The 22,500-nt window shown below is 52.2% G+C and overlaps 3 protein-coding genes across 4 annotated transcripts in view; 1 reads left to right on the forward strand and 2 right to left on the reverse strand.

Moving 5' to 3' along the window:
- The window catches only part of Lims2 (LIM zinc finger domain containing 2), a 37,170-nt gene extending 16,014 nt beyond the window's left edge, over positions 1 to 21,156 (forward strand). For both annotated transcript variants that reach the window (XM_021150278.3, XM_021150277.2), the window contains exons 2-10: positions 3,941 to 4,100; positions 6,333 to 6,399; positions 6,630 to 6,750; positions 16,745 to 16,894; positions 17,822 to 17,972; positions 18,813 to 18,905; positions 19,492 to 19,540; positions 19,777 to 19,852; positions 20,380 to 21,156. In XM_021150278.3, coding sequence (XP_021005937.1) covers positions 3,945 to 4,100; positions 6,333 to 6,399; positions 6,630 to 6,750; positions 16,745 to 16,894; positions 17,822 to 17,972; positions 18,813 to 18,905; positions 19,492 to 19,540; positions 19,777 to 19,852; positions 20,380 to 20,527 — 1,011 coding nt within the window. In that variant the 5' untranslated portion in view covers positions 3,941 to 3,944 and the 3' untranslated portion in view covers positions 20,528 to 21,156. The remainder of the gene's footprint in view (positions 1 to 3,940; positions 4,101 to 6,332; positions 6,400 to 6,629; positions 6,751 to 16,744; positions 16,895 to 17,821; positions 17,973 to 18,812; positions 18,906 to 19,491; positions 19,541 to 19,776; positions 19,853 to 20,379) is intronic.
- Gpr17 (G protein-coupled receptor 17) lies at positions 7,079 to 11,818 on the reverse strand. Its single transcript, XM_021150279.2, has 2 exons — positions 11,653 to 11,818; positions 7,079 to 10,215 (listed from the first exon to the last, which is right to left on the reverse strand). The coding sequence occupies exon 2, from the start codon at positions 10,206 to 10,208 to the stop codon at positions 9,189 to 9,191; it is 1,020 nt and encodes a 339-aa protein (XP_021005938.1). The 5' UTR covers positions 10,209 to 10,215; positions 11,653 to 11,818; the 3' UTR covers positions 7,079 to 9,188.
- Positions 21,157 to 21,785: 629 nt separating the features above from the next.
- Myo7b (myosin VIIB) overlaps positions 21,786 to 22,500 on the reverse strand; it is a 77,894-nt gene continuing 77,179 nt past the window's right edge. Inside the window, exons 46-47 of the mRNA XM_021150276.3 lie at positions 22,341 to 22,460; positions 21,786 to 22,044 (exon numbers count right to left, since the gene is read on the reverse strand). Of these exons, the coding sequence (XP_021005935.1) occupies positions 21,943 to 22,044; positions 22,341 to 22,460 (222 nt within the window). The 3' untranslated portion in view covers positions 21,786 to 21,942. The remainder of the gene's footprint in view (positions 22,045 to 22,340; positions 22,461 to 22,500) is intronic.

A 22,500-nucleotide genomic window follows, 5' to 3' on the forward strand; every position in this document is an offset into this window, starting at 1 on the left:
GCTAAGGACCTGATAACAGGATTGGCAAAGACAGCTGACATCACTTAGGTTCCTCTGAACTTCCTGCCAATGACAGGGAAGTTAGATAGGGGGCTTGAGGACTGAGCCCTGAACGAGGTCTTTATGGGGCTGGGGAGGTGACTCAGTTGATAAAGTGTGTGAGCAGGAGGACTTAAGGACCCCCATCACCCATCAACACAAAACAAAAAGGCCGACCTCTTGTCTGGGATCCCAGCACCAGGAGGGCAGAAATAAGCAGGGCTCTGCAGTAACTGGCCAGCCTAGATAAGCAGTGAGTTCCAGGTTCAGCAAGAAATTCTGTCTAAAAATAAGGTGGAGAAGGAATTGAGGAAAACATGTGACCTCAGCCTCTGACCTCCACACCCACAGGAAGTCAACCTCGCACGCCTGTGTGCACACACATCATCTTTGGCTGAGAACTGGGACAGAGGGAAGGTATTTCGTAGGCCGCAGAGACTCAGCCACTATCTGTATCAGTGGCTATCTGCAGAATGCCTGCCTTAGGCTGGTTCATCCTTGCGGGCCCACCACAGGCCAGCACAGGCCTAGGCAATCCCATTGCTCAGGTAGGGACCTGTGGTTTCACCTCGTGTGGCCTGCTGGAATGGAGCCCTCCCTGGTCAACCTTGGTTGTGTATGGTATGAACTGTGGGGCCAGGGTACAGGTGAGAATGACCTCAGGATGGATGTGACAAACACCTTGACCATGGCACGAGGAGGGCTGTGGGTTCAATAAAGAAACCTGGGCCCCAGCAAGATCCTAGGAGTGTGCACGTGCATACACATGTTATGCAATGCCTGATGTTGGATTTCTTAGGACTTCATAATAACGTATGCTGGTTCTCTGTTGTGATAGGTATGACATATTTGAGGTGTTCTTGATTAAAAAATAATAATAATAAAAAGGAACCAAGCTGCTGAACCAAAAGGGTATAAAGGCTCCTTAAGAAGCTGTATAGTCCCTCGTGCCCTCGCCCCGCGACTACACCTACCGCGATATGGCGCGACTACGAGCATCCTAGCGGAGGCTCCTACCGCGACCCCTTCGACAGCTACGGGGACCCTCTTGGCGCCGGACCTGCCGGAGGTCCACCGCCATCTTACGGCGGGGGCCGCTAGGACGAGTACCGAGGCTGCTCGCCCCACGGCTATGGTGGCCGCGACAGCTACCGCAGCGAGCGCTACTCGAGTGGCCGTGAGCGCGTGGGTAGGCCCGAGCGCGGGCTGCCGCCGTCTGTAGAACGCAACTGCCCGGCGCCGCGCGATTCCTACAGCCGCTGGGCCGCCGGGCGCCCCCGAGGGGCGGAGGCCGCGTGGGAAGCCGCCTGGAGCGAGGGACAGGGAGGCCGGAGCAGGTACTGAGCCCGCTGGCCTCAGGACTGGCATCGGAAGTCAAGTTTCCTGGTAACTCATCCAAGGACTAGTCCTAAGAAGAGTTGTTTTTCTTGTTTTTACCGTTTTAAGATTTTTTTCCCCCACTTGTTAACTTCCTCTGCATTTTTATGCATTTGCGAGGGAAAATAAAAAGTTAAAACTCGTTTAATTTCATTTTGGAATTGTTAAACGTTTCAACAAGCTCGTGTTAAAAGGAAAAAGAAGAAGAAGAAGAAGAAAGAAGAAGAAGAAGAAGAAGAAGAAGAAGAAGAAGAAGAAGAAGAAGAAGAAGGAAGAAGAAGAAGAAGAAGAAGAAGAAGAAGAAGAAGAAGAAGGAAGAAGAAGAAGAAGAAGGAAGAAGAAGGAGAAGAAGAAGAAGAAGAAGAAGAAGAAGAAGAAGAAGAAGAAGAAGAAGAAGAAGAAGAAGAAGAAGAAGAAGAAGAAGAAGAAGCAGCAGCTGTAGTCCCCAGCAGGTTTCGGATAGATTTGGAGATTGGGAAGGAATATGTCTCTTTTCTCTTTCCTGCCTCGCCTCTCTATTTTCCTTTTTTTTCTTCCTTTTCCTTTTGGACAGGGTCTCATGTAGTTCACATGACAGCCTTCATCCCCCAGCCTCCCCTGCCCCAGTGCTGGGGTTACAGGAGCACACCATCATACACAGCATTATGCTGCCTAAAGATCCAATTCATGGCTTTCTTGCATCTGGGCAAATGCTCTACCAACCGAGCCACATCCGCAGCTCCTTGTCCCAGGCAGAGCGATAATTTCCCGGTATTTACACTGTGAGGAGTAGGGCTGTCTCTGTGTCAAACCCTGTTTATTATGTGCAGCCTGACCTCTGAGGCTGATGTGACCAGGAGACAGGCCAAATTGTTCCAGGGGTGGAAGCTGCCGGCTGAAGGAAGTGTCTGCTGGAGCCTTAGAGGCTGTGCTTGCTTAACCCCAAACCTGCCTAGTATTTGTAATAGTGCAGACACACAGCAAACAGCCAAGGGAGGCAGCTTGAGTATAACACAGACTCGCCTGCAGACATTGCCTTTTGGAGACAGCTGATGTTGGACCCACTTTACAGATGAGGGAATGAAAGTCCACAGGACTTCGATGCATAGGCTAGGTATTGTCACCGTGACAGAATTACTGTTCAAGAGAGGGAGGGTTTGCTTTGCACACAGTCACAGTTTGCTTTCTGTCGCTGTGATAGAACACGTTGAGCAAAAGCGACTTGAAGAAGAAAGGGTTTATTTGGCTTACACACAGGATCACAGTCTATCCTTGAGGGAAGTCAGGGCTGGAACGCAAGCAGGAGCCGAGGCAGGAACCACCGAGGGAAGCTGCTCACTGCCTTGCCCCCCATGGCTTGTTCAGCTGCTTCCTTAAAAACCCAGGACATCACACATGAACCACAAGTTAAGACAATGCCCCCTACACATGACCACAGGCCAGCTGGAGGCAGCTCCTCAGCTGAGATTCCCTCTTCCCAGGTGTTTCTAGTTTGTGTTAAATTGACAAAAACTAACCAGTACATGCCTTTAGACTTGTCATCACGGGGTGGGGTGGGGGGTGGGGGGGGTGGAGGAGTGGGGGTGGGTTGGGGCAGCCAGGCATGAAGACATGTGCTTATACCCCTAGCACTGTGGGGAGGGGCACACAGAGGCTCTTAGCCAGCCAGGTTAGCCTACTTGGTCATCTCCAGGTCAGTGAGAGATGCTGCTAGAAAAGTATGCGGATGGTCCAGGTTAGTTCACTGTTGGTCTTCCTGTGGAGTTCCTATCCCCTACAGAACCTGAAATCCTTCCTCCTATAGCTCCATAAGAGTCCCCAAGCTCCATCCACTTTGTTTGGCTGTGGGTGTCTGGATCTCCCCAAATCTCTCAGAGGACAACATGCTCCTGTCTGCGAGCATAACAAAGCATCATTAATGGTGTCAAGGGACTGGCACTTGCTTGGGGCTCTCACAGTCTGAACCACCAACTAAAGAACATACATGTGCCTAGGCCTCCCTACACATAAGTAGCAGATGTGCAGCTTGGTCTTCATGTGGGTCCCGAACAACTGGAGCAGGGGCTATCCCAAAACCCATTGTGGGATATGTTCTAGCTGGACTGCCTTGTCTGGCATCAGTGGAAGAGGAAGTGCCTAGCCTCACAGAGACTTGAAATGCCAGGGTGGAGGGATTCCCAGGGGGGACCCCCACCTGCTAAGAGAAGGCGGCAATGGGGGGTGGGGGAAGGATTATGGGAGGGAATGACTGGGAGAGGGAAGTGAGCAGGATGTAAAGTGAATAAGAAAAAAATAAAATAAAATAAATTTTAAGAGTGGATGGGGCCCGAGGCTGGACCTCTGACTTTCGGCTATACATAAAGGTGTACCATCCCCATACATGTGTACGTACATATACAAAATTTCATGTTTTAAGTATGTGCCATGTTTGTCACCCTTAAAGGTTGGATTCTCTTGGACCTTTAAAGTAGGATGTGTCCCTAGGCCTGCTCTGCCAGCCTGCTGCCCGGTGCTGACCTTCTCCTTCTCCTCCTATGCCCTCTAGCAACATGTCTGAGTGTTTGGCCGATGCCATGTGCCAGCGCTGCCAGGCCCGGTTTGCCCCCACAGAGCGCATCGTCAACAGCAACGGGGAACTCTACCACGAGCACTGCTTTGTGTGTGCACAGTGCTTCCGGCCATTTCCCGAGGGACTCTTCTACGAGGTGAGGAGGCCCTGGGTGGTGGGTGGCCTGCTCTCAGAGAGCCTGTGGCTGCTTTGTGACCTGGCCAGGCTCTGAGACTGCAAAGCTGAGTGTCCCACAGGACACCTGGGAACTTCTGGAGTCACTCTGCTTCATTCAGTTTCCCCTGGCCAGGCAGGCTCCTGGCAGGCCCTGGGGTAGGAAAATCCTACATCGTGGAGGTTGTCCTTCACTGGGTCAGGCAGCAAATGCAATGGCTGGGTGATTCTATTGTCTAGTGAGGATGCTTCAGAAATAAGCATTCTTGTGATTGGAGTTGAGTAACCAGGGGGTGTTTGATGAGACACACATAGATAAACACACACACACACACCCATGCATACACATAGATACTCCCACAGAGACACATACATACATGCAAATATACACCCACAGATACATACAGACACACAAACACAGATACACACAGACACTCACACAGACATATATATATATATATATATATATATATATACACACACACATGTGCACACAGACACATACACACACATGTACACACACACACACACTCCTCTGCAGGAAAAGATCTTGGCAGAGGGCACAGCATTTGCGAAGATACTGAAGCAGGAGCATGTGGGGTATCCGAGGAGAGGCTGGTGTGGTGGCCCATTAGGATAGCAGGAAGCTGGGATAGCAGGTAGGGCCAGGAATGAGGTCATTAATTCTGCCATAACTCAGATAAAAATAAAGGGCTTGTGTTTCCCACACTAGCTCCCAAGAGCAAGCTGTTATATCCTTCCTTCTTAAACACAGCTGTTAAAAAGTCACGCATGCAAAGGCTGAGGAAACGGCTCAGTCATCAGGGTGCTTGCCTTGCAACCACGAGCTCTTGAATTTAATCCCCAGAACTAATGTCAAAAAGCCACTTGGTGGCTTGGGCTGTAGCCCCAGCATTGGGGAAGCAGAGCCAGGGGAATCCCCGAGGCTCACAGGCTAGTCAGCTAGCCTATTTGGTGAGCCACAGGCTGGTGAGAGACCCTGTCTCAATAAGGGGGATGCACATGCATACACATAAACACAGACATATAGTAAACCATACCAATATACATATAATACTTTATTAAAAATGATAACAAGTATATAAGACATCCGACTTCCCATTATTTGTTAGACTTTCACGTTTATGCATCAGAGATTATTTGTCTGTGTGGTGACATCAGTCTAGCAGTAAGATTTACACCCCAGCATCTGGCAGACCCAGAAGCAAGGACTGGTTAAACACTGGCTGTCATTCCACTGGGCTGCAGTGGAGGGGGACCAGAGCTCAAGGGGACTGGGCTCTCCTGTGAGCTGTTTGCATCACTGATTGACTGATGTGGAAATGGAGTTAGATGAGGATCTCCTGTCACATTCCAGGCTCCTGAGAGATGCTGGCTGGAGAGGCATCAGGGTTGGGCAGAGCTCTGCCAGGGCTTTTAGACCACAACCAAGCCTAGCACAGTAGGTGTTTGGGAGATGTTGCTGCCTCTGGCTCACAGTGGAGAGCTGCATGTGGCTTTAGGGGAAGGAAGTTATCAAAGATGACTTTGAACTTCCGGTGCATCCTGCCTCCATCCTCCCCTGCTGAGGTTACAGATATGCACTGCTGTACCCTGTTTACACAGTTCTGTGAACCCAACCAAGACTTCTGTGAATGGTAGGCAAGCACTCTACAAACTGAGCTACATCCCAGACTTTGCTTAAGAAAGCAAATCTTTAAGGGAGGGAAAGGCGAGGCAAGCTTCAGTTGGACTTGGGGCAGTACAAGATGGTGGCTGACTGAAGCGCTGCTGTCACTCCCAATTCCCCTCCCTGAGGAATTCTTTCTTCCATCTTCCCTCTTTGGGTCTTTTGTAGTCCCTGGAGGGACTGAGCTGGTCATACACAGAGGACAAAGCACGTCGTCGTATAACTCAAGATTTGACCCATCCTCCCCCAGCCCCACTCCCACCTCAGCATGGCCTGTTGTCAGGACCCACAGGTCCCCTCTCCCTCAGCAGACAGCAGAATCCCCAAAAGCTGGCTCGGACCCCCAGTATCTCTGTGAAACCCCCACTTTGCACTCTGCTAAATCGCATGGGCTAGACCTCCACTCCAGCTTTGGAAGCCTCCCTTCTCAGGACCTCAGACCCCTGCTATTTATTGGGGGGGGGCAAGGCTTACAGAGATGTTGAATGACTCATGTATCTTTTTTTCTGTGGCTCCCATTTGCAGTTTGAGGGCCGGAAGTACTGTGAACATGACTTCCAAATGCTATTTGCTCCGTGCTGCGGATTCTGTGGTAAGAGCTGGTGACAGCACTTAGCAAGCGGGACGGGGACCAGTGGGGTAACAGCCAGTACTGAAGTTCCTTGGCCTGGGGACTTTTCCTGGCGTCCTGAGCATTGTCTTCAGGCCCCTAAAAGAGGGGTACTTGGACAAGGGTGGACCGGGAGGAACACTGGGTACGAAGACCATGGGAGCTGAAGGGTGGGGCGCGCGCCCTGACAGCTGAGGTCTCTCCTCTTGCAGGTGAATTTGTCATTGGCCGTGTGATCAAGGCCATGAACGCCAACTGGCATCCTGGCTGCTTCCGCTGTGAGTTGTGTGACGTGGAGCTGGCTGACCTGGGCTTTGTGAAGAACGCAGGCAGGTGAGCCAGCTGCAGTCGTGGGCAGAGAGGAGGACCCCTTGTCCCTACTCTAAGAGCTGTGGTCTTCCCCAGTAGGCTCTGTGGCATCCTCAACTGATCTGGTTGTGGGCTTTGTCCTACCCCTGCTAGATGGAGAACACAGCCCCCAGGGGATGGATAAGGGTGGAGGCAAGAGAGTAAGGACAGACAGCTCCCTCTGGGCAAGGGGTGGTCTTTGGGGGACAGAAGGCTTGAAGGGCTTTAAGTGGCAATGGATGGATGAGGAGTTTTAAGTTGGCGAATCCCAATTACTCATGACATCCCACCCGCCACTACTGCACCATCCTGACCCAATCTGTCTGCCTTCCTCCCAGCATTCACATGGCTGGACCAGGTTGCCCAATTTACTCCAAATTCAGGACTGTAAGCCTCACTGGTACTCTGCCAGTTCCCCTTCCAGGAGGCCTTACTCTTTCTTCTCACCCCTGCCTCCCTCACTGTGGGCTCTATACCTCCCCAGCAGCTGTGAGCTTATCTCCCGCCTGCTTGGGAAAGCTTTGGGGGGAGCACCCAGCAATGCCTTTGTGCCCTGAAGCCCTCCCCAGCACAGCTTCTCAACGACTCAGGTCAAGCCTGGGTATCACCAGGTCCTCCCCTTGACCTTCGAGTGCCCTCACAGCAGAGCCCTCCTCTTTCAGTGAGATTTCTGTGTTGGGCTAGTTTCCCTCAGCCTCTCCCTTGGCACAGAGATGTTCTTTGGGCCCCATATCCATGTCAGCCTTTGAGGATGAAGTCTTGGGCCTCTCAATGATACATCCAGACAATCCAGGTATCCCCTCCAGATCTCTCCTTTGCTCAAGTCTCCTACCAGTGTGGCATCTCTGTTTAAGATTCTAATGTAACAGGTCCCAAATAGAGCTGCAAATTTCTCCTCCTCTGACTCAAGTCTGCTTCTGCATCCCCTGTGTCAGGAAAGGCAGTGCTGATTTCCAGAGACTCTTCAGTTTTCCACAAGACTGTCCTTCCTGTCTGGGTCTTTGCCCCCTCTGTCCCTCCTGTCACAGACTGTGGTAATCTTGTCCCTTTGCTCTTCTGTTGAAGAGGCACATGGTCCCGAGCTGATCCTGGCTGGCACGGTCTTGTACTCCGCAGGTTGTTGTGGCCATGGGGGTGGACAGACCAGCACCAGATAGAAGCAGTGCTGAGCATCAGGGGCATCTTAGGGTTTCTCTAGTGAAAGGCAGAGTGCAGCTAGAGGGATCCGTTTGAGAGCCCCCTTAACGCACATGCCTGGACAGACATGTCACAAGGCCACTAGAACCACAACCAGGGAGATGTTGCCCTACTTGGCCATTCTTGGGTGGAAAGGACGAGGATTTCAGGGGAGAACATCATGTGCCATGTTGGACCAGCACGATGATTTCCTTCATCTTAAGACTCAGTTATGTTTAAGAGCATCACTATCAAGTACATTAGAGTGGTCACCACATGCTGACATGTTCAACAGCTCAGAGCCAGGCAGCCAGGGTGGCAGAAGCCTCTTGGGAGGGAGTGGGGCTCAGGATGTCCCTTCTGGGTGTAGGTGGAGACAAGTTCTCACACCAGGCTCTCTGCCTGGGCTCTAATGTCTGTCCATCCATGCCATATGCCTGACTAGGCCACATTCTAATGACAAGCTCTGAACAGTCCCAGGCTTGAGGCTGGTGTGGGGACATGGTGTGCTGGCTTCCAGAGACCCTCCAGCTTCTCACGAGACTGACCTTCTTGTCTGGGTCTTTGCCCCCTCTATCAACAGGAGGAGCTGAGCCCAGAACTATAATTTCTGGGTTCACAAGCAACCAGTCTGAATTATACTCACATGTAGCTATCACTAGAGTCTGTGTCCCCTAAACTCAGGCAGAGATTATGAGGCAAAGGCATCTTAAGCAATATTCGATATACCATACACTTCAAAGGAAATATTAAATATCCATCTAGTTCCATTGACATTTGTGCTGCCTCTTCTCCCAGACCTTGGGCAGCTTGCTTTCTGGGATATTCTGTAGGGCTTTGTTTCTGTGGGCATCTGTAGTATGAAAGAAGCTAGAAATTTATTAGAGAAGAAAGATTCCCATTGTTCCAGAAATGTCCCTGTGGCTCTCTTCCCTATTTAGCACCAGTGAAGTCACTGAGTGTCTGGGAGCTGTACAGAAAGAAGCCAGGCCAACCCAGTCCTGTGGAGGGGTGGGCAGGGCATCCTTGTAGTTAGTCCTGCCTCTTGATGGATTTGCTCAGACTGGATGGCCTTGCAGTTGAGGCCTTGGAGCAGGGTGAGAACTCCCGACGTTTCCGTTTGTTTGCTCAGGAATAGTGAAGGAAGATAGACTTCTTTAGCTGACTCTGGTAGCATGTGCCCCAGCTGATAGCTGGTCTTCCTGCACCAGCCTACAGCTGGCCTGGTGACAGGACCTCCCAGAGTCTCACAGCTCGGATCGGGCACTCAGAGAGCTCTCGTTGGTTTTCCCTTCGAAGCTGGGAGGTGGACCTGTGAGCCGTTTGCTGCAGAGCAAGTTGCACAAGGCGTGGCGGAACTTCTCAGCCACAAAGAAGTACATGACAGGATCCAGGGCCCCATTGAGGCTGGTGAGGCAGGAGGTGATCCGGTTCCCCAGGGCCAGGGCACGCTGAGCAGCGCACGAAGTCCCACCACCACGGTAGTGAAGCACATAGACTGAACGGTGGATGTGGTAGGGCACAAAACAAATCAGGAAGATGGCCAGAACCATAGCAATCATGCGGACGGCTTTATTCTTGAGGTGCTTCTCTATACGGGGACCCTGGCGCAGGCTGCGAATGATCAGCAGGTAGCAGGTGACCGTGGTGATGAATGGGAAGGTAAAAGCCACAGCCAGGGATGCCAGGGCATGATGGGAGGCCTTCTCCCGGTACAGTTGCAGGCAGACAACTGTGTGGTTGGTCTGCACTGTCTGTGGGCTGACTAGCAGTGGGGCCATAGCCACAGCCACCACGATCCACAGGAAGGCGCAGGCCAGGTGAGCATAGAGAGGTCTTCGAAGCTTGAGGGACTTGACAGGGTGCACAATGGCCAGGAACCGGTCAGCGCTGATGCAGGTGAGGAAGTAGATGCTAGCATACATGTTCAGATAGAAGAGGAAGCCAGTGAGTCGGCATGGGATCTCCCCAAATGGCCAGTGATTCCCAGAGAAGTGATAAACCAACCGGGTAGGCAGGACCAACACGCAGGACAGGTCGGCCACAGCCAGGTGCATGAGGAAGACATTGGCCGGAGTGCCTGACTTGTGGTCCCATATGAAAAGCCACAGGGCTAGAGCATTGCCCACAAAAGCGAGGATGAAGTCCAGAAGGTAGAAGCAGGCAAAGAGCATGTTCTCCAGGGGGGTCTCTTGTCCGCATTGCTCAGAGTAAGCCAGGGAGGAGTTGTCAGTCAGACTCGGTAGGGCTGCCTCCAGACCGGTCATCTTGTGGCTAAAGGCAGAACAGGGGGACAGAGCTCTAGGGAACGCAGAAACAGTTTACAGGATCCCAGGATGCATCCCCAAAGTCAGAGGCAGGACCTCTGATGCCCTCAAGTCCCCTGCCACTAACTTGGGAGAAACATAGCTATTCTAAGTTTTTGCATAACTGATGAAGTACCCAGGGAAACGCCTGCGTCTAGTGGGGTTTCTGTGTCTGTCGGAGTTGGCTGAGCCTCAGAAGCACTTTGAACATCAATCACCAGCCAACTCCAACTGAGGTTTGATTTTCCCCTTGAGTGAGGAGGGCCTGGGGTAATCGCTGTCAAACGCAGAGCCTGGAAAGCTACCTTTCTGCACTGTGCCCAGCTATTCCCTCAGCCTGAGAGGGTGGAGTTAACGCTGGAGGGAAAGGGAAGCAAGTTTGATTGTCTGGGCTTCTGAGGGCGGGGAACACCCTTATTGTATTTTATTTTCTAATCCCACCCCAAGGCAGAGGTAGATTGTGGGGGTCCCTTAAACGCACTCCCCATAAGTGAGTTAAGTGGGAGCTGTTCTAAGGACTTGACACCCACCAGTCTTTTAGTGTTGGCTTGCTTGGCGAGCCTGCTCCCTCTGAGTCCCAGGGCCTCCCCCACCTGCTAGCCTTGTCTGCAACGAGCAATGTGTCACTGAACTTGCCAGCAGGACTCTATCTATCACAGCTATCCTGCGCATGCCTCCTGCCACAGCTCCTGAGAGCCCCAGGGTCTCTGGAGTTTTCCACACATAGCTGGTCAACTCTATTGTGACCAGCTTTTCTGGGTGAGAGCTGAGTTTGGGAAACTTTTGCCAGGGCCTTAGACCAGGAGGGAGTCCCTTCCCAGCCAAGGTATTCCATAACTCAAGTTGGGGTGTGAGAGAGTCCTGCATCTTTCAGGACATAGTCTCACCTCTGTGAGGCAGGGGGGAAGGGGGAGGCACGGTGGCCAGAGTGTGGAGCGTGGCTCACACAACATGCATTGGAGTTGCCCGTTGTCCTTTGTGGGGCATTTCCAGGACTGGCTACTTTATGTTGGGGGCTCTGAGTAAATTGAAAATGCATAACCCCTTGGGGTTGGGGATGTATTTAAGGTGTAGAGTGCTTGTCTAGTGTGCATGAGGCCCTCAGTTTGATCCCCAGGACATGGACTAGTTGCGATGGCAAGTGCCTGTAATATCAACACTAGAAAGCAGGAAGGTGATGAGTTCAAGGTCATTCTCCATTATAAAGCGAGTTCAAGACTAACCTAGGCTACATGAAGCCTTGGCTTTAAAAACGTAATAATAATTCTCAAAAGTAAGAGCTTCAGGATAGCGGAAATTATTAAACAGCTCAGGTCCCTGCGTGACTGCACAGAGCCTCTACTCTGCCACCTGCACCCCGTCTCTTGAGGCTCTCTGCCCCTCACTGCCCTCCCCTGCCCCTTACCTCTTGCAGATGACCCAGGAAGGAAAGGACAGGAGACTGGGGGGAAGCAGGTAAGCTGTGAGCTGGCCGTGGGTGGTGCTCCAGAGGGTGCTCTAGGTGGTGCTCCAGGTGGACTCCTCGTAGCTGTAGGAGGAAGGCTTGACTATTTAAGGAGAGCAGGAGAGTCCACAGCTCCTCAGAACCTGAAAAGCTGCTTCATTCCTGAGGGGTCCTTTGTGGGGTAGGCTGCTCCTCCAGCTGGGTCTGCTTCCACGGAGCACGTACTGAATATTCCAGTGTGTCCTCAGATGGTGTGTGCCCCCATCCCCCAGCCAGGCCACTGAGTATCACAGAGGCCAAGTGTGTGACTGTCCTGGGAGCCTGAGAGTGGGCAAGGGCTGGGCCGGGTGGGGGTCTTTAGCGAGAGTTGACAGACACAACAGGACATTTCAGAAGGGGATGATTTTCTACTAGTGGGGGGATAGGGAGGGGTCAGCTACCATGGCAACGGGCCAGGATCCCAAGCTTACTGGGCTGGGGTGGGGGGTGGGGGGTGTTGTAATGCACGCCAGGGTTGGAGCTGAGGAATCTTGGGCTAGATGAGAGGGGATTCTTTCAGACACTTGCTGTAGGGTCCTTGTGTCCTGTCCTGTATAATTAGGCCCCGTTCGGGTGTATGGAATAAATCATGGCCTTTATGTAGAGCCCAGCACAGCTGCAGGCGCCTTATAATGGGGGTGCTGTCTGTGCTGTGGGGATGCAGCTCAGCCCAGCAGGCCTGGCTCTTGCCTGGGAGGCCTCTCAGCAGAGGATGGCCAGCAGGAAGGTCTCAGTAGCTCCCTTACCAAGGCTTGCTCCTGCTGGGGAGGCTCCAAGCTGGGATGTGTTGGGTGTTGGGTGTTGTCCGTGACTCATCGAAGTTCATCACGGCTGATATCATTAATAGAGCAGCCATACAATGCAGCCAAACCAGCATTATTAGTTTCCAAAGACTTAAAATTTTCAATTGAAAAATTTTGAAGTTACAGTTGGGGTTGTAGCTCAGTTGTTATAGTGTTTGTCGAGCTCAATTGCAAAGCCCTGGGTTCCATCCTCAATGCTACATAAACTGTGTGGTACTCATACCTAGATTCGCTGCACTTGGGAAGCAGAGGCAGGAAGATGAGAGGTTCAAGGTCATCTTGGGCTACATAGTGAGTATAAAGAAGCCAGGTAGAATTACATGAGACGCTGCCCCCAAAACATAATACAACACATTTGCAATTATGTGTGGTTAACATCTGGAGAGGACGGACTGCCCAATGGTATTGTCAGTTTGCCTTTTCCCATAGCATTGTGCAGCTTGGGATTTCACTGCATTTGACAGTTGAAGAAGCCAAAGATAAGAGAAGTGAAGTCACTCTCCCTTCCTTCCCTGAGGCAAACTCTAGCAAGTGAGTGGCAAAGCCTGGCTCTAAATCCCAGCACATGTCACCACAGATACCAGGCTGTGTGTATTTGTTCTGTTCTGTTTGCCTGATGCATTTCGACAGGAGAATTCTTACATTCAACTTTACCTTTTTCTTTGTGTATGTGTGTGCATGCATGCATGTGTGCATGTGTGTATGTATGTGTGTGTGTGCATGTGTGTATTGGTGTGTGGGGCACATATGTACACATAAAGCAGGAAACTCAGATGTGTGTCTAGGTCGTGAGGAAGCTCCCAAAGGCATCTTATTTCATAATTCATTTCATAAAGGCATCTTAGAGAGAAATAAAGAGGTACCTATGGAGCTGGGGTGTGTTCGTGTAACTTGTGTGTAACTCAGATGTTTTCCACGGAAGCAAGAAGGCCGGCGTTTGGATCCCAAAACTCATGTGAAAAAACTTGGTGTGGTAGCATCTGTCTATGCTCTCAGCACTGGGAGGGGGAGACAGGCAGGTCCTCATGGCTCCCAGCCAGCTATCATAGCCAATTCAGCGAGTTCCAGGCCCCAGCTATCCTAGCCAATTCAGTGAGTTCCAGGCCCATGGGACACACTGTTGCTAAAAACAAGGGGTGAGGCTGGAGAGATTGCTCAGTAGTTAAGAGTACTTGCTGCTCTTCCAGGGGACCTAGCATCATCTTTGGGGTTTACAACGGCTTATAGTCAGGCTCCAAGGACTCCGCGACACCTTCTGTCTTTCATGGGCATGCGTACACATGACATACACTCACAAACATACATGCATAAAAATAAAATTAAAATAAAAAATAGTAAAAATATATAGGCTGGAGAGATGGCTCAGTGGTTAAGAGCACTTGCTGCTCTTGCAGTGGACCGGGTGCCGGCTCGTACTGCTGGACATGACATTCACTGCTATCACCAAAGCACTCTTGGGCTCACGTACTTTTTTTTTTTCCTGGTGCTTAGAATTGATTTGAGGGCCTTGTGCAACCTGGGCCTTGAGTTACATTGTCAGCTCACCATAGGCTTTCTGTGGTGGCTTCAAGGACATTGATAATTTTACAATTCTGCAGTAGAATTTTAGGGAGCTGAGCTGTGTATGTGCCTTACATCTCTCTCTCTCTCTCTCTCTCTCTCTCTCTCTCTCTCTCTCTCTCTCTGTGTGTGTGTGTGTGTGTGTGTTCATGTGTTTATGCAGTGTGTGGAGGCCGGTCGTCAACCTCAGATGTTGTTTTTAAATACCATCCACCATGACCCCTTTTTTGTTGATATTTTTTGAGACAGGGTCTTTCATTGGCCTGTAGTGAACCCCAGGAACCCTTCTGTCTCCTTCCCCCATCAAGGCGATAAACGTACATCACCTTGCCCAGCTTCTGAAAATGACTTACTAGGATTATGTACCTATGTAGGTATATGTATGACATGGCATGCGATTAAAATCAGAGGACAACTTATAAGACTTGATTTCCTCTGTTCACCATGTGGCTCCTAGGAATGGGACTGAGGGTGTTAGACCCTGTGGGCAAGCACCTTTACCTGCTGAACCACCTGAGTGTCCCATGTCCAATTTTTTTGAAGTTTGGATTCTGGGAATTGAACTCAGGACTTTATGTTTACAAAACCCAAGTCATTCATTAACTGAACTATCTGCCTAGCCCCTGGATTGTGACACAGGGTCTCAGTGTTAAGATGAGGCTGGCTCAAATTCATGGTCCTCCTGCCTTAGCCCCCTGGACTGTGGTATGAGAGCCACCATATCGTGTATGGCTTTGAAGCACAATTCTTTGGTACTGGTTGAATGCTGCATTAATTTTAAGGAGAAGCTGCAAACTTTAGAATGGAGTCATGGGAAATAAGGCCGTGACTGTGACGTAGACAGTCAGAGAGAGCTGGATATAGCAGGTGACTGGGCAAGGCACCTGTGTCCTTGGCTGCTGTGTACATGTCTTGGGTGAAGACAGGATCACAGAAATGAAGGTTGTAGCCACAGGCCACATCTGCTGCCTATTGTGTGGTAGGAGGACTTGGGCTCAGACATTGGCCCCAGCTTCTGCTTGGCCCTGTTGTGGAAAAGAGATCATGTCTGCTGCTCCTCTCCTTCACTCACACATTCAGTACATGGACCCTGAGCTACTTCTCAATAACGAGTACCCATGGTCCAGTAGAGGTACAGTCAACATGTTAGCAAGAAGCACCAGAAAGCTTGTTTGGGCCTCTAGCACTGGGCTAAGCTAGGAAAATAAGACCCTAGGCAAGAAGAGAGTCATGATCTGTGGCATAATTCCGGACCACAAAGGTGGCACGGGATCCACTTGGATTGGGAGGTCTTGAGTGGCAATCAGTCTCTGTGACAAGTCTGTGAAATGGGCTAATGGTGGGGGCTGGGGAGATGACTCAGTTAAGCTCTGAAAGCACACAGACTTGAGGTCGATCCGTCATACCTGTGTAGAGCCTATCATGGTGGCCTGTGTCTATAACCTGAGTTCTGGGGAGACAGACAGGCAGATCCCTGGGGCTCACTGGCTAATTTAGCCAATATGGTGAGTTCCACGTTCAATGAGAAGCCCCAAGTCAAAAAAAAAGTAAGATGGGGAACAACTGACGTTGGACCCAAGATTGACCTCTGGCCTTAAAACCTGTGCACACACCTGCACACACATCTGCATGCACAGGTGCAGGAGCCACATAAATATGTATGCACAACACACACACACACACACGCACACTGAAAGGGCCAGTGGTCAGTTGGCTGTGGAGAGTTGCCAGTGGAGTTTTGGAGCCTGGGAAGGAGGGCCTGGTCCCGCAGGATTACACTGTTGGAGTGCCAAGCGGGCCATGGGCATTGAGGGACATTGGATGGGTTGTGTGCATCTTTGACTGAGGACCCTGAATCTAAATTCTTTGCAGCCTCAATGACGAGGAAAAAGAACCTGTGTTGATTTCCTTCTCTGTTAAGACCACAGCTGTTGCTCAGGGCAAGGAGCAGAATCAGAAATGTCTGAGGTCTTCACAAAAAGGACTCTGTGATGACAGTGGCTGGGTTCAGGAGCCTCCATGTGACACAGCTTTACTTGTCTATAAAGACAGAAAGCGCTTGTGAGCATCGGGGTCCCTCTTCATCCGGCAGACTCCAAAGAGGGGGGGTGAAAGAGCCCCGCATGGGTTTGGCCGCCCTGCCATGCACTGTGATGTTCTAAGACTAACATTCACTGTAGCTTGCACTAAAAGATATGTGAAAAGTAAAAACCAGCCTTTCAGCAAATGGCAGCTAAATGTCCCTTCTGTATCATACAACGTCCTAGGCTCAGGAAGCCTTGGAAAAGACATGAACTTCCCAAAGACAGAAAATACAGGCATCCTAATGTATGGGTATGCTTTCCAGCAGATGGGTGTTGGGGTTCAAACTCGTGTTATTAGAGTTGGTAGCAAGTGCCGTTACCTGTTGAGCCATCTTACCTGGCCCATGGGCATTTACTGAGTGTGGGAGAGCATCCCTTTCAGAATCCTCCCCTGCCTTTCACTCCCCGTGAGTGGGAAACTTTCTTAATCTTGGGCTTGTTCACTTTGTTACCTAGCTGCTGCTGAGGGCACAGGCAGGGCTCTAGTCTTGCTTTCCCGGGCTGGGCTGTTGTGGGAAGAGGAAGAGGGAGGGTTGTTCTTCCTGACATTTCTCTTACCTCCCACAGGCACCTCTGCCGGCCTTGCCACAACCGTGAGAAGGCCAAGGGCTTGGGCAAATTCATCTGCCAGCGGTGCCACCTCGCCATCGACGAACAGCCCCTCATGTTCAAGAATGATCCCTACCACCCGGACCACTTCAGCTGCTCCAACTGTGGGTAGGTGCCCAGTCATGGCCCTGTGTGTGGCAAAGGCAATGCCAGCTGTCACAGAGTGGGGCACTGGAATGCTCAACCAGGACAGAGGCCAACAAGGTAGGCACAGAGGGCGCTTAGTGCATGAGGCAGAGAGCATGGTGGGAGTGACAGTGGGAGGAGGTGGCTGGCTCCTCTCTCCAGACTCTGTTCAGGGGTGCTTGTGATTTGAGAAAAGCAGTATAAGGGGCAGCCCTTGGACTGCAGGACTCTGGCTGAGATGCAACAGAGAGGAAAGAGTGAGACTGTAGAGTTGGTGCTGGTGTTGAAGAGGGAAGAGAGAAGAAAGACTAGAGAGAGGGGGAGAGGGAGAGGGAGAGGGAGAGGGAGAGGGAGAGGGAGGGAGAGGGAGAGGGAGAGGGAGAGGGAGAGGGAGAGGGAGAGGGAGAGGGAGAGGGAGAGGGAGAGGGAGAGGGAGAGGGAGAGGGAGAGGGAGAGGGAGAGGGAGAGGGAGAGGGAGAGGGAGAGGGAGAGGGAGAGGGAGAGGGAGAGGGAGAGGGAGAGGGAGAGGGAGAGGGAGAGGGAGAGGGAGAGGGAGAGGGAGGAGAGGGAGAGGGAGAGGGAGAGGGAGAGAGAAGCTGCGAATACCAGAGTCCTCTGGTATTCCTTCTATGCTTGCCCCAGACATAGAGTCTGCTTTAGAGGGAATGAGAAGAAACAGACCTTTATCTAAGGAAGCTAGCTGGACAGAGCACAGGCACTGTCTGCAGGCCTGGGTGGGGATCCTGTGCCCTGGGGCCTGTCGGGAGTACACACAGAAAGTCTCCAGAGATCTGAGTGATCTGGTTGAGCCAGAGCAGGGGGCTCAGGCACAGTACCCTGGACCAAGGGTTGTAGCAGCCCTACAGGTAGGTGGGACTGTACCTGAAGGGGTTCTATGCTGTCTTCTAGGAAGGAGCTGACCTCCGATGCCCGAGAGCTGAAGGGTGAGCTCTACTGCCTGCCTTGCCATGACAAGATGGGCATCCCCATCTGTGGGGCTTGCCGCCGGCCCATTGAGGGTCGTGTGGTCAATGCACTGGGCAAACAGTGGCATGTGGAGGTGAGCCTGGAGCGGGCACAGATTCAAGCCTGGTTCACAGTCCCTCTGAACCCCACCCTGGGCCATGTACTAGCTGGTTCCCACTGAAAACCTCTCTCTGGGGGCAACCTTTCCTTGTTCTAGCTAGGAACTTCATGGGAGCCAGGAGACCAGAGCCCACAGGCCATGCTCAGGCAGCCCAGTCACTTTACCTCTTACCTCTCTTTGCATTCTGGAAGATTCTAGAGTCAAGAGTAAACCTTAGACACCGTCTACCCAGAGCACCCTGTGGGAATATACATGACAGGAACTGTTAGGTGCACAGCCCCACATAGACAGGGAGCTGGTGGGCTCCTGGGTCAGCTCTTGCCCACGCCCTGAGCACTCTCACACTCTTATGGATGCCTTTGGAAAGAGTGCTTGCAGCTCCAGTGGCCTGGTCATCTCTGTGTCCATAAGCAGTGCTTGGGTGGCTTATTAACAAAGGCTATGGGATGTGCTGCCTTGTCTCTTGGGTATTACGTGTCCACACATGTTCCAAAGGACAGGATATGGTTCTTATACTATGTGGGCTTTAGGGGGGCATGGGGACAGGAGGAGCCTACTAATATCAGGGCAGGGCTTATGACCTGTTTGTCAAGTAGGATCCCAGTGGCAAAAGATATTATTGTGACATGTTCAAGGATGAGGAGGAGAGCTGGCCATGTGGCTTATATGCACAAGGACCTGAGTTCAGTCCCCGCCCCCCCCACCCCCCGTACTGTGTCAGTTCTGCCCATTGTAAGCCTCATTCCCTTTCCCTGTTTTCTGGGGTCCTTGGTGCAGCCCTAATATTGCATGGCTATACCTTCTTTCCTTCAGCACTTTGTCTGCGCCAAGTGTGAGAAGCCATTCCTGGGGCACCGGCACTATGAGAAGAAGGGCCTAGCATACTGTGAGACCCACTACAACCAGGTGAGCCTGGGAGAGATCTTGCAAAGACACAGGGCTGGAGCTGGAGAGGGGGTGGGGCACTCAAGATCTTGAGATAGCCTGGCTGGGGCTATGTCTAAACATCTCCATGTCCAGAAGTGGTGCTTTGGTGGCCTGTTGGAGAAGATCCTGGGAATGGCTATGGGCTCTGCCATCCTGTCTCTGGGTGACAGTCCTCACATCCTGGAAAGCACAACAAGATGCTTCCTAGGGTCTCTGGGCTTATGCAGTCTCCTCTCATGTGAGTGGGAGTCTGTTGTGTGCACCAGGAGCCAGGCCTGTGTCCTCAGGCCTTGGGTTCCATCGTGGAGTCTTGAAGCCTGTATGTAAGACATTGAGCAGCTGTCCACACAGTGTCTTTATTTGATAGATATGCCATTGCAGCCTCAGAGGCTGGTGGGCGTGGGGAGGTCCCACCCTGTCTCACTCTTGCAGGACTTGGGTAGGCTACATCAGTGGGGAGCAGTGTCTTGACACGTGCCACTTCCCAGGGAGCTGGGCGACCTCAGAAGGGGCTCAGGAGGTTGTTCTCCTTGTGGGCAGCACTGATGGCCTGTTTTGTCCACAGCTCTTTGGGGATGTCTGCTACAACTGCAGTCATGTGATCGAGGGTGACGGTGAGGCCTCTGTCCCCAAGCCCTTTCCTCCCTTGCTTCCTCCCAACCAGTCTGTTCTCCTGGTGGTGGGAGGGACTGGTGAGGTGGTAGGCGGTTGTGGGGATGTGCGGTGGTTGGGGACTTGGGGGTGAGGGGTGGGGTGTTCCACAGCTGCAGGTCCATCTGGCTCCGGCTTTGCCTAGCTGGGCCTGCAGCTGGCTTGGATGGGCCTGCTAATTCTACATCTGTCCCCACAGTGGTGTCAGCCCTCAGCAAAGCCTGGTGTGTGAACTGCTTTTCCTGTTCCACCTGCAACATGAAGCTCACTCTGAGGTGAGTAGTGGTGGGCAGCCTTGACTTTCCAGTCCTCTTTCCCTGAACTGCAGTCTCAGGCGAGCCCTGACCATGTGTGAGGCCGAAGTATGCCAGGCAGATGAGGTAGCCCAGGGATCCCAGAGACCGATGAAGGGGGCAGTTACACAGTTACAAGAACCCTGGGCTTTGGGGGAAAATATTCTGTGTCAGGGAACAGCACATAAAAGCAAGCTTCAGGTGCCTGCCTCTCCCATGATGCCTAGGAGAGTAGAGGGTGGCTGGATCTGTGAGGTGAGGTAGGGATAGAGCTTTCAAGAGCAACAGGGGGCCATAGAGGATTATGAAGAGAAGCTTCTATGAGGGGAGGGAGACTTATAGGCTCATCTCTTCTTCTCCAGTGCCTTTTGACTAACATCCCACCCTGGAATCTAGCCTGCTGGCTGTGACAGACAGGGTTGGGAGGGCAGAGGGCTGGCAGCTGCTGTTTGGGCTGCTGTCTGGAGTCAGAGTGGGTAGGGCATAGACCGCTGGGGTTCTGTCTGCAGGAACAAGTTTGTGGAGTTCGATATGAAGCCCGTGTGTAAGAGGTGCTATGAAAGGTTCCCCCTGGAGCTGAAGAAGAGGTTGAAGAAGCTGTCCGACCTGAGCTCCCGCAAGGCCCAGCCCAAGTCTGTGGACGTCAACTCAGTGTGAAGGTCCTCGGCCTCCTGGCCTGCGTGCAGTACCTTAGCCCTCAACCCCTTCCCCAAGTCCTGCTAGCCACCTCCCACTTCTGCTCCAGCCCAGCCCACTCTTCCAGTATGCCATCCTTTCTGCTTCCAGTCCACCTTGGGCTATGTAGCTCTTTCCTCTGTGCTGAGGCCTGACCCACCTCACAGGCATTTCCTCCTGGGCCCACAACCTCCAGGGACAGGAACAAACTGGGGAAGGATTATTTGTCACTTGCTTGACTCACAGACCCCAACCCGATGCCTCTCCTCTCCACTCTCCCAGGAGAGTTTCAGCCCTCGTGTGACCCTTGGGCTTGGCTGAGAAGCTGTCCCAACCCCAGGGCCAGCACCATGCAGATAGAGGCTTCATGGAAGCACCCTTCTCAGTTATTCGAGCACAGTAGGTCCTTGTGCTTACACTGTGTCAGCAAATCCACCTCTGGGGTGAAACAGCGCGAGAGCCCTACTGCCTTCACTACTCAGGAGACCTCATAGAAAGCGTCTCAGCTGCCTACCAAGCGTGGGGGTCCCACTTCCCAGGGACACATTGCCCTGGCCATCAAAGACCCACAAGTGGTCACATACTTATACAATGAAGGCTCATTCACATAATCGGAGTGTCTGTGTGGTTTGTGGAGGGACGGAGGAACGTGGTGCTATAAAGCTATTATTCCTGCTGGGCATGATCAATACTCAGAGACGCCCCCAGATGGGCAGACAGGAGAGGTTCAGATTCTCCAGGTTGGCTACCACCAGGAGTTATAGACAAAATCTGCCAGGATTCCTCAGGCCTACATGGAGTGGCCATGCTGGCTACCTTGGTAAGTGGATGGTGATGGTGGGATGTTTCTCAGGGCCTATCAACTGGACAGATCTCCAATGCCCCATTCAGTGCCATTGGCATCCACTTTCCACATGGTCCTCCTGGGAGCACAGCGGACATCCCAGTGGCCCACATGGATGGGAGAAAAACATTTGGGGGACTCAGGAAGCGGGATCTCCAGGGATACCCTGTCTCCAGTCTGAGGACAGGAAAGGGGGGGTGGCAGAGGAAGGGGAGGAAGGAAAAGGAGCAGATGATGCCATTCCTGCTGAGTATGGCTGGCATCCAGTTTAGGAAAAGTCACAGTGCCATTTGCTTTTTCTGGATGAAACCCTCTGGTGGGTAGAGAGTCCCTTGGACCAGATACCCACTTGGTACCCACCCTTCCCCTCAGAGACACATACTCCCTCCTGCTAGGTGCATTTTTATTGCAGATTCAGGGGAGTTACCCACCATCTGTGAGGAGGCTTGAGACCTTGCTTGGCCTCTGCAGGGAACACCCAGGAGGGGCAATCAGGAGTGCTGAGAAGGGGGTAGAAGGCCAGTGTAGAAGGCTCGCGGAGAGATGGGACCTGTTAGGGGTTGGCCAGGGCGGGAGCCCTGAAGCCCCGCTGTTTGTTCACTGTATTCAGGAGCTGCTGTACATATGAGGTCAGCAGGTCATCCATCTTGTAACCCTAGACAGGATGGGGTGAGGTCAGAGGCTGTGGGTGCAGGGAGAGTCCTGGGGCACATGGTAGGACTGAACGGTGGGTTCCCCAGGCTGGGCTTTGCCACTGCTTGCTCTAGTGGACCTGAGTTCCACCCTCTCCTCAGAATGGCCTAGGATGGCCCAGAGTCAGGTTAGAGTCCTTGGACATGCTGGCTCCCAATCTCGGGGATGCCTCTAACCTCCCTGCAGCCCTGATCATGGGCAAGCCATCTCCTATAGTGAGGGTGCTGTGTAATGGTGGGAGATGGGGCCCGTGCTCACCAGAGAGGTCTCACACAGCAAACGGCTGCCCTGGCCCAGGCTCCCCAGTGCCATGTGGAAGTAGGTGTTGCCACTACTCCAGCTGGAGATCTTGGTGAAAGGGTAGGTGTTCAGCAGCTCCTGGGAACAGAGAGGCCGTTGACAGTTGGCTAGGCTGGAG

The sequence above is a fragment of the Mus caroli genome, unplaced genomic scaffold (assembly GCF_978045245.1).
Source record: "Mus caroli unplaced genomic scaffold, Mus_caroli_1 scaffold_19, whole genome shotgun sequence".
NCBI classification, from domain to species: domain Eukaryota; kingdom Metazoa; phylum Chordata; class Mammalia; order Rodentia; family Muridae; genus Mus; species Mus caroli.

Coding starts and splice junctions, on each gene's coding strand:
- Gpr17 (XM_021150279.2), bottom strand. CDS start 10,208: ATGACCGGTCTGGAGGCAGCCCTACCGAGTCTGACTGACAACTCCTCC.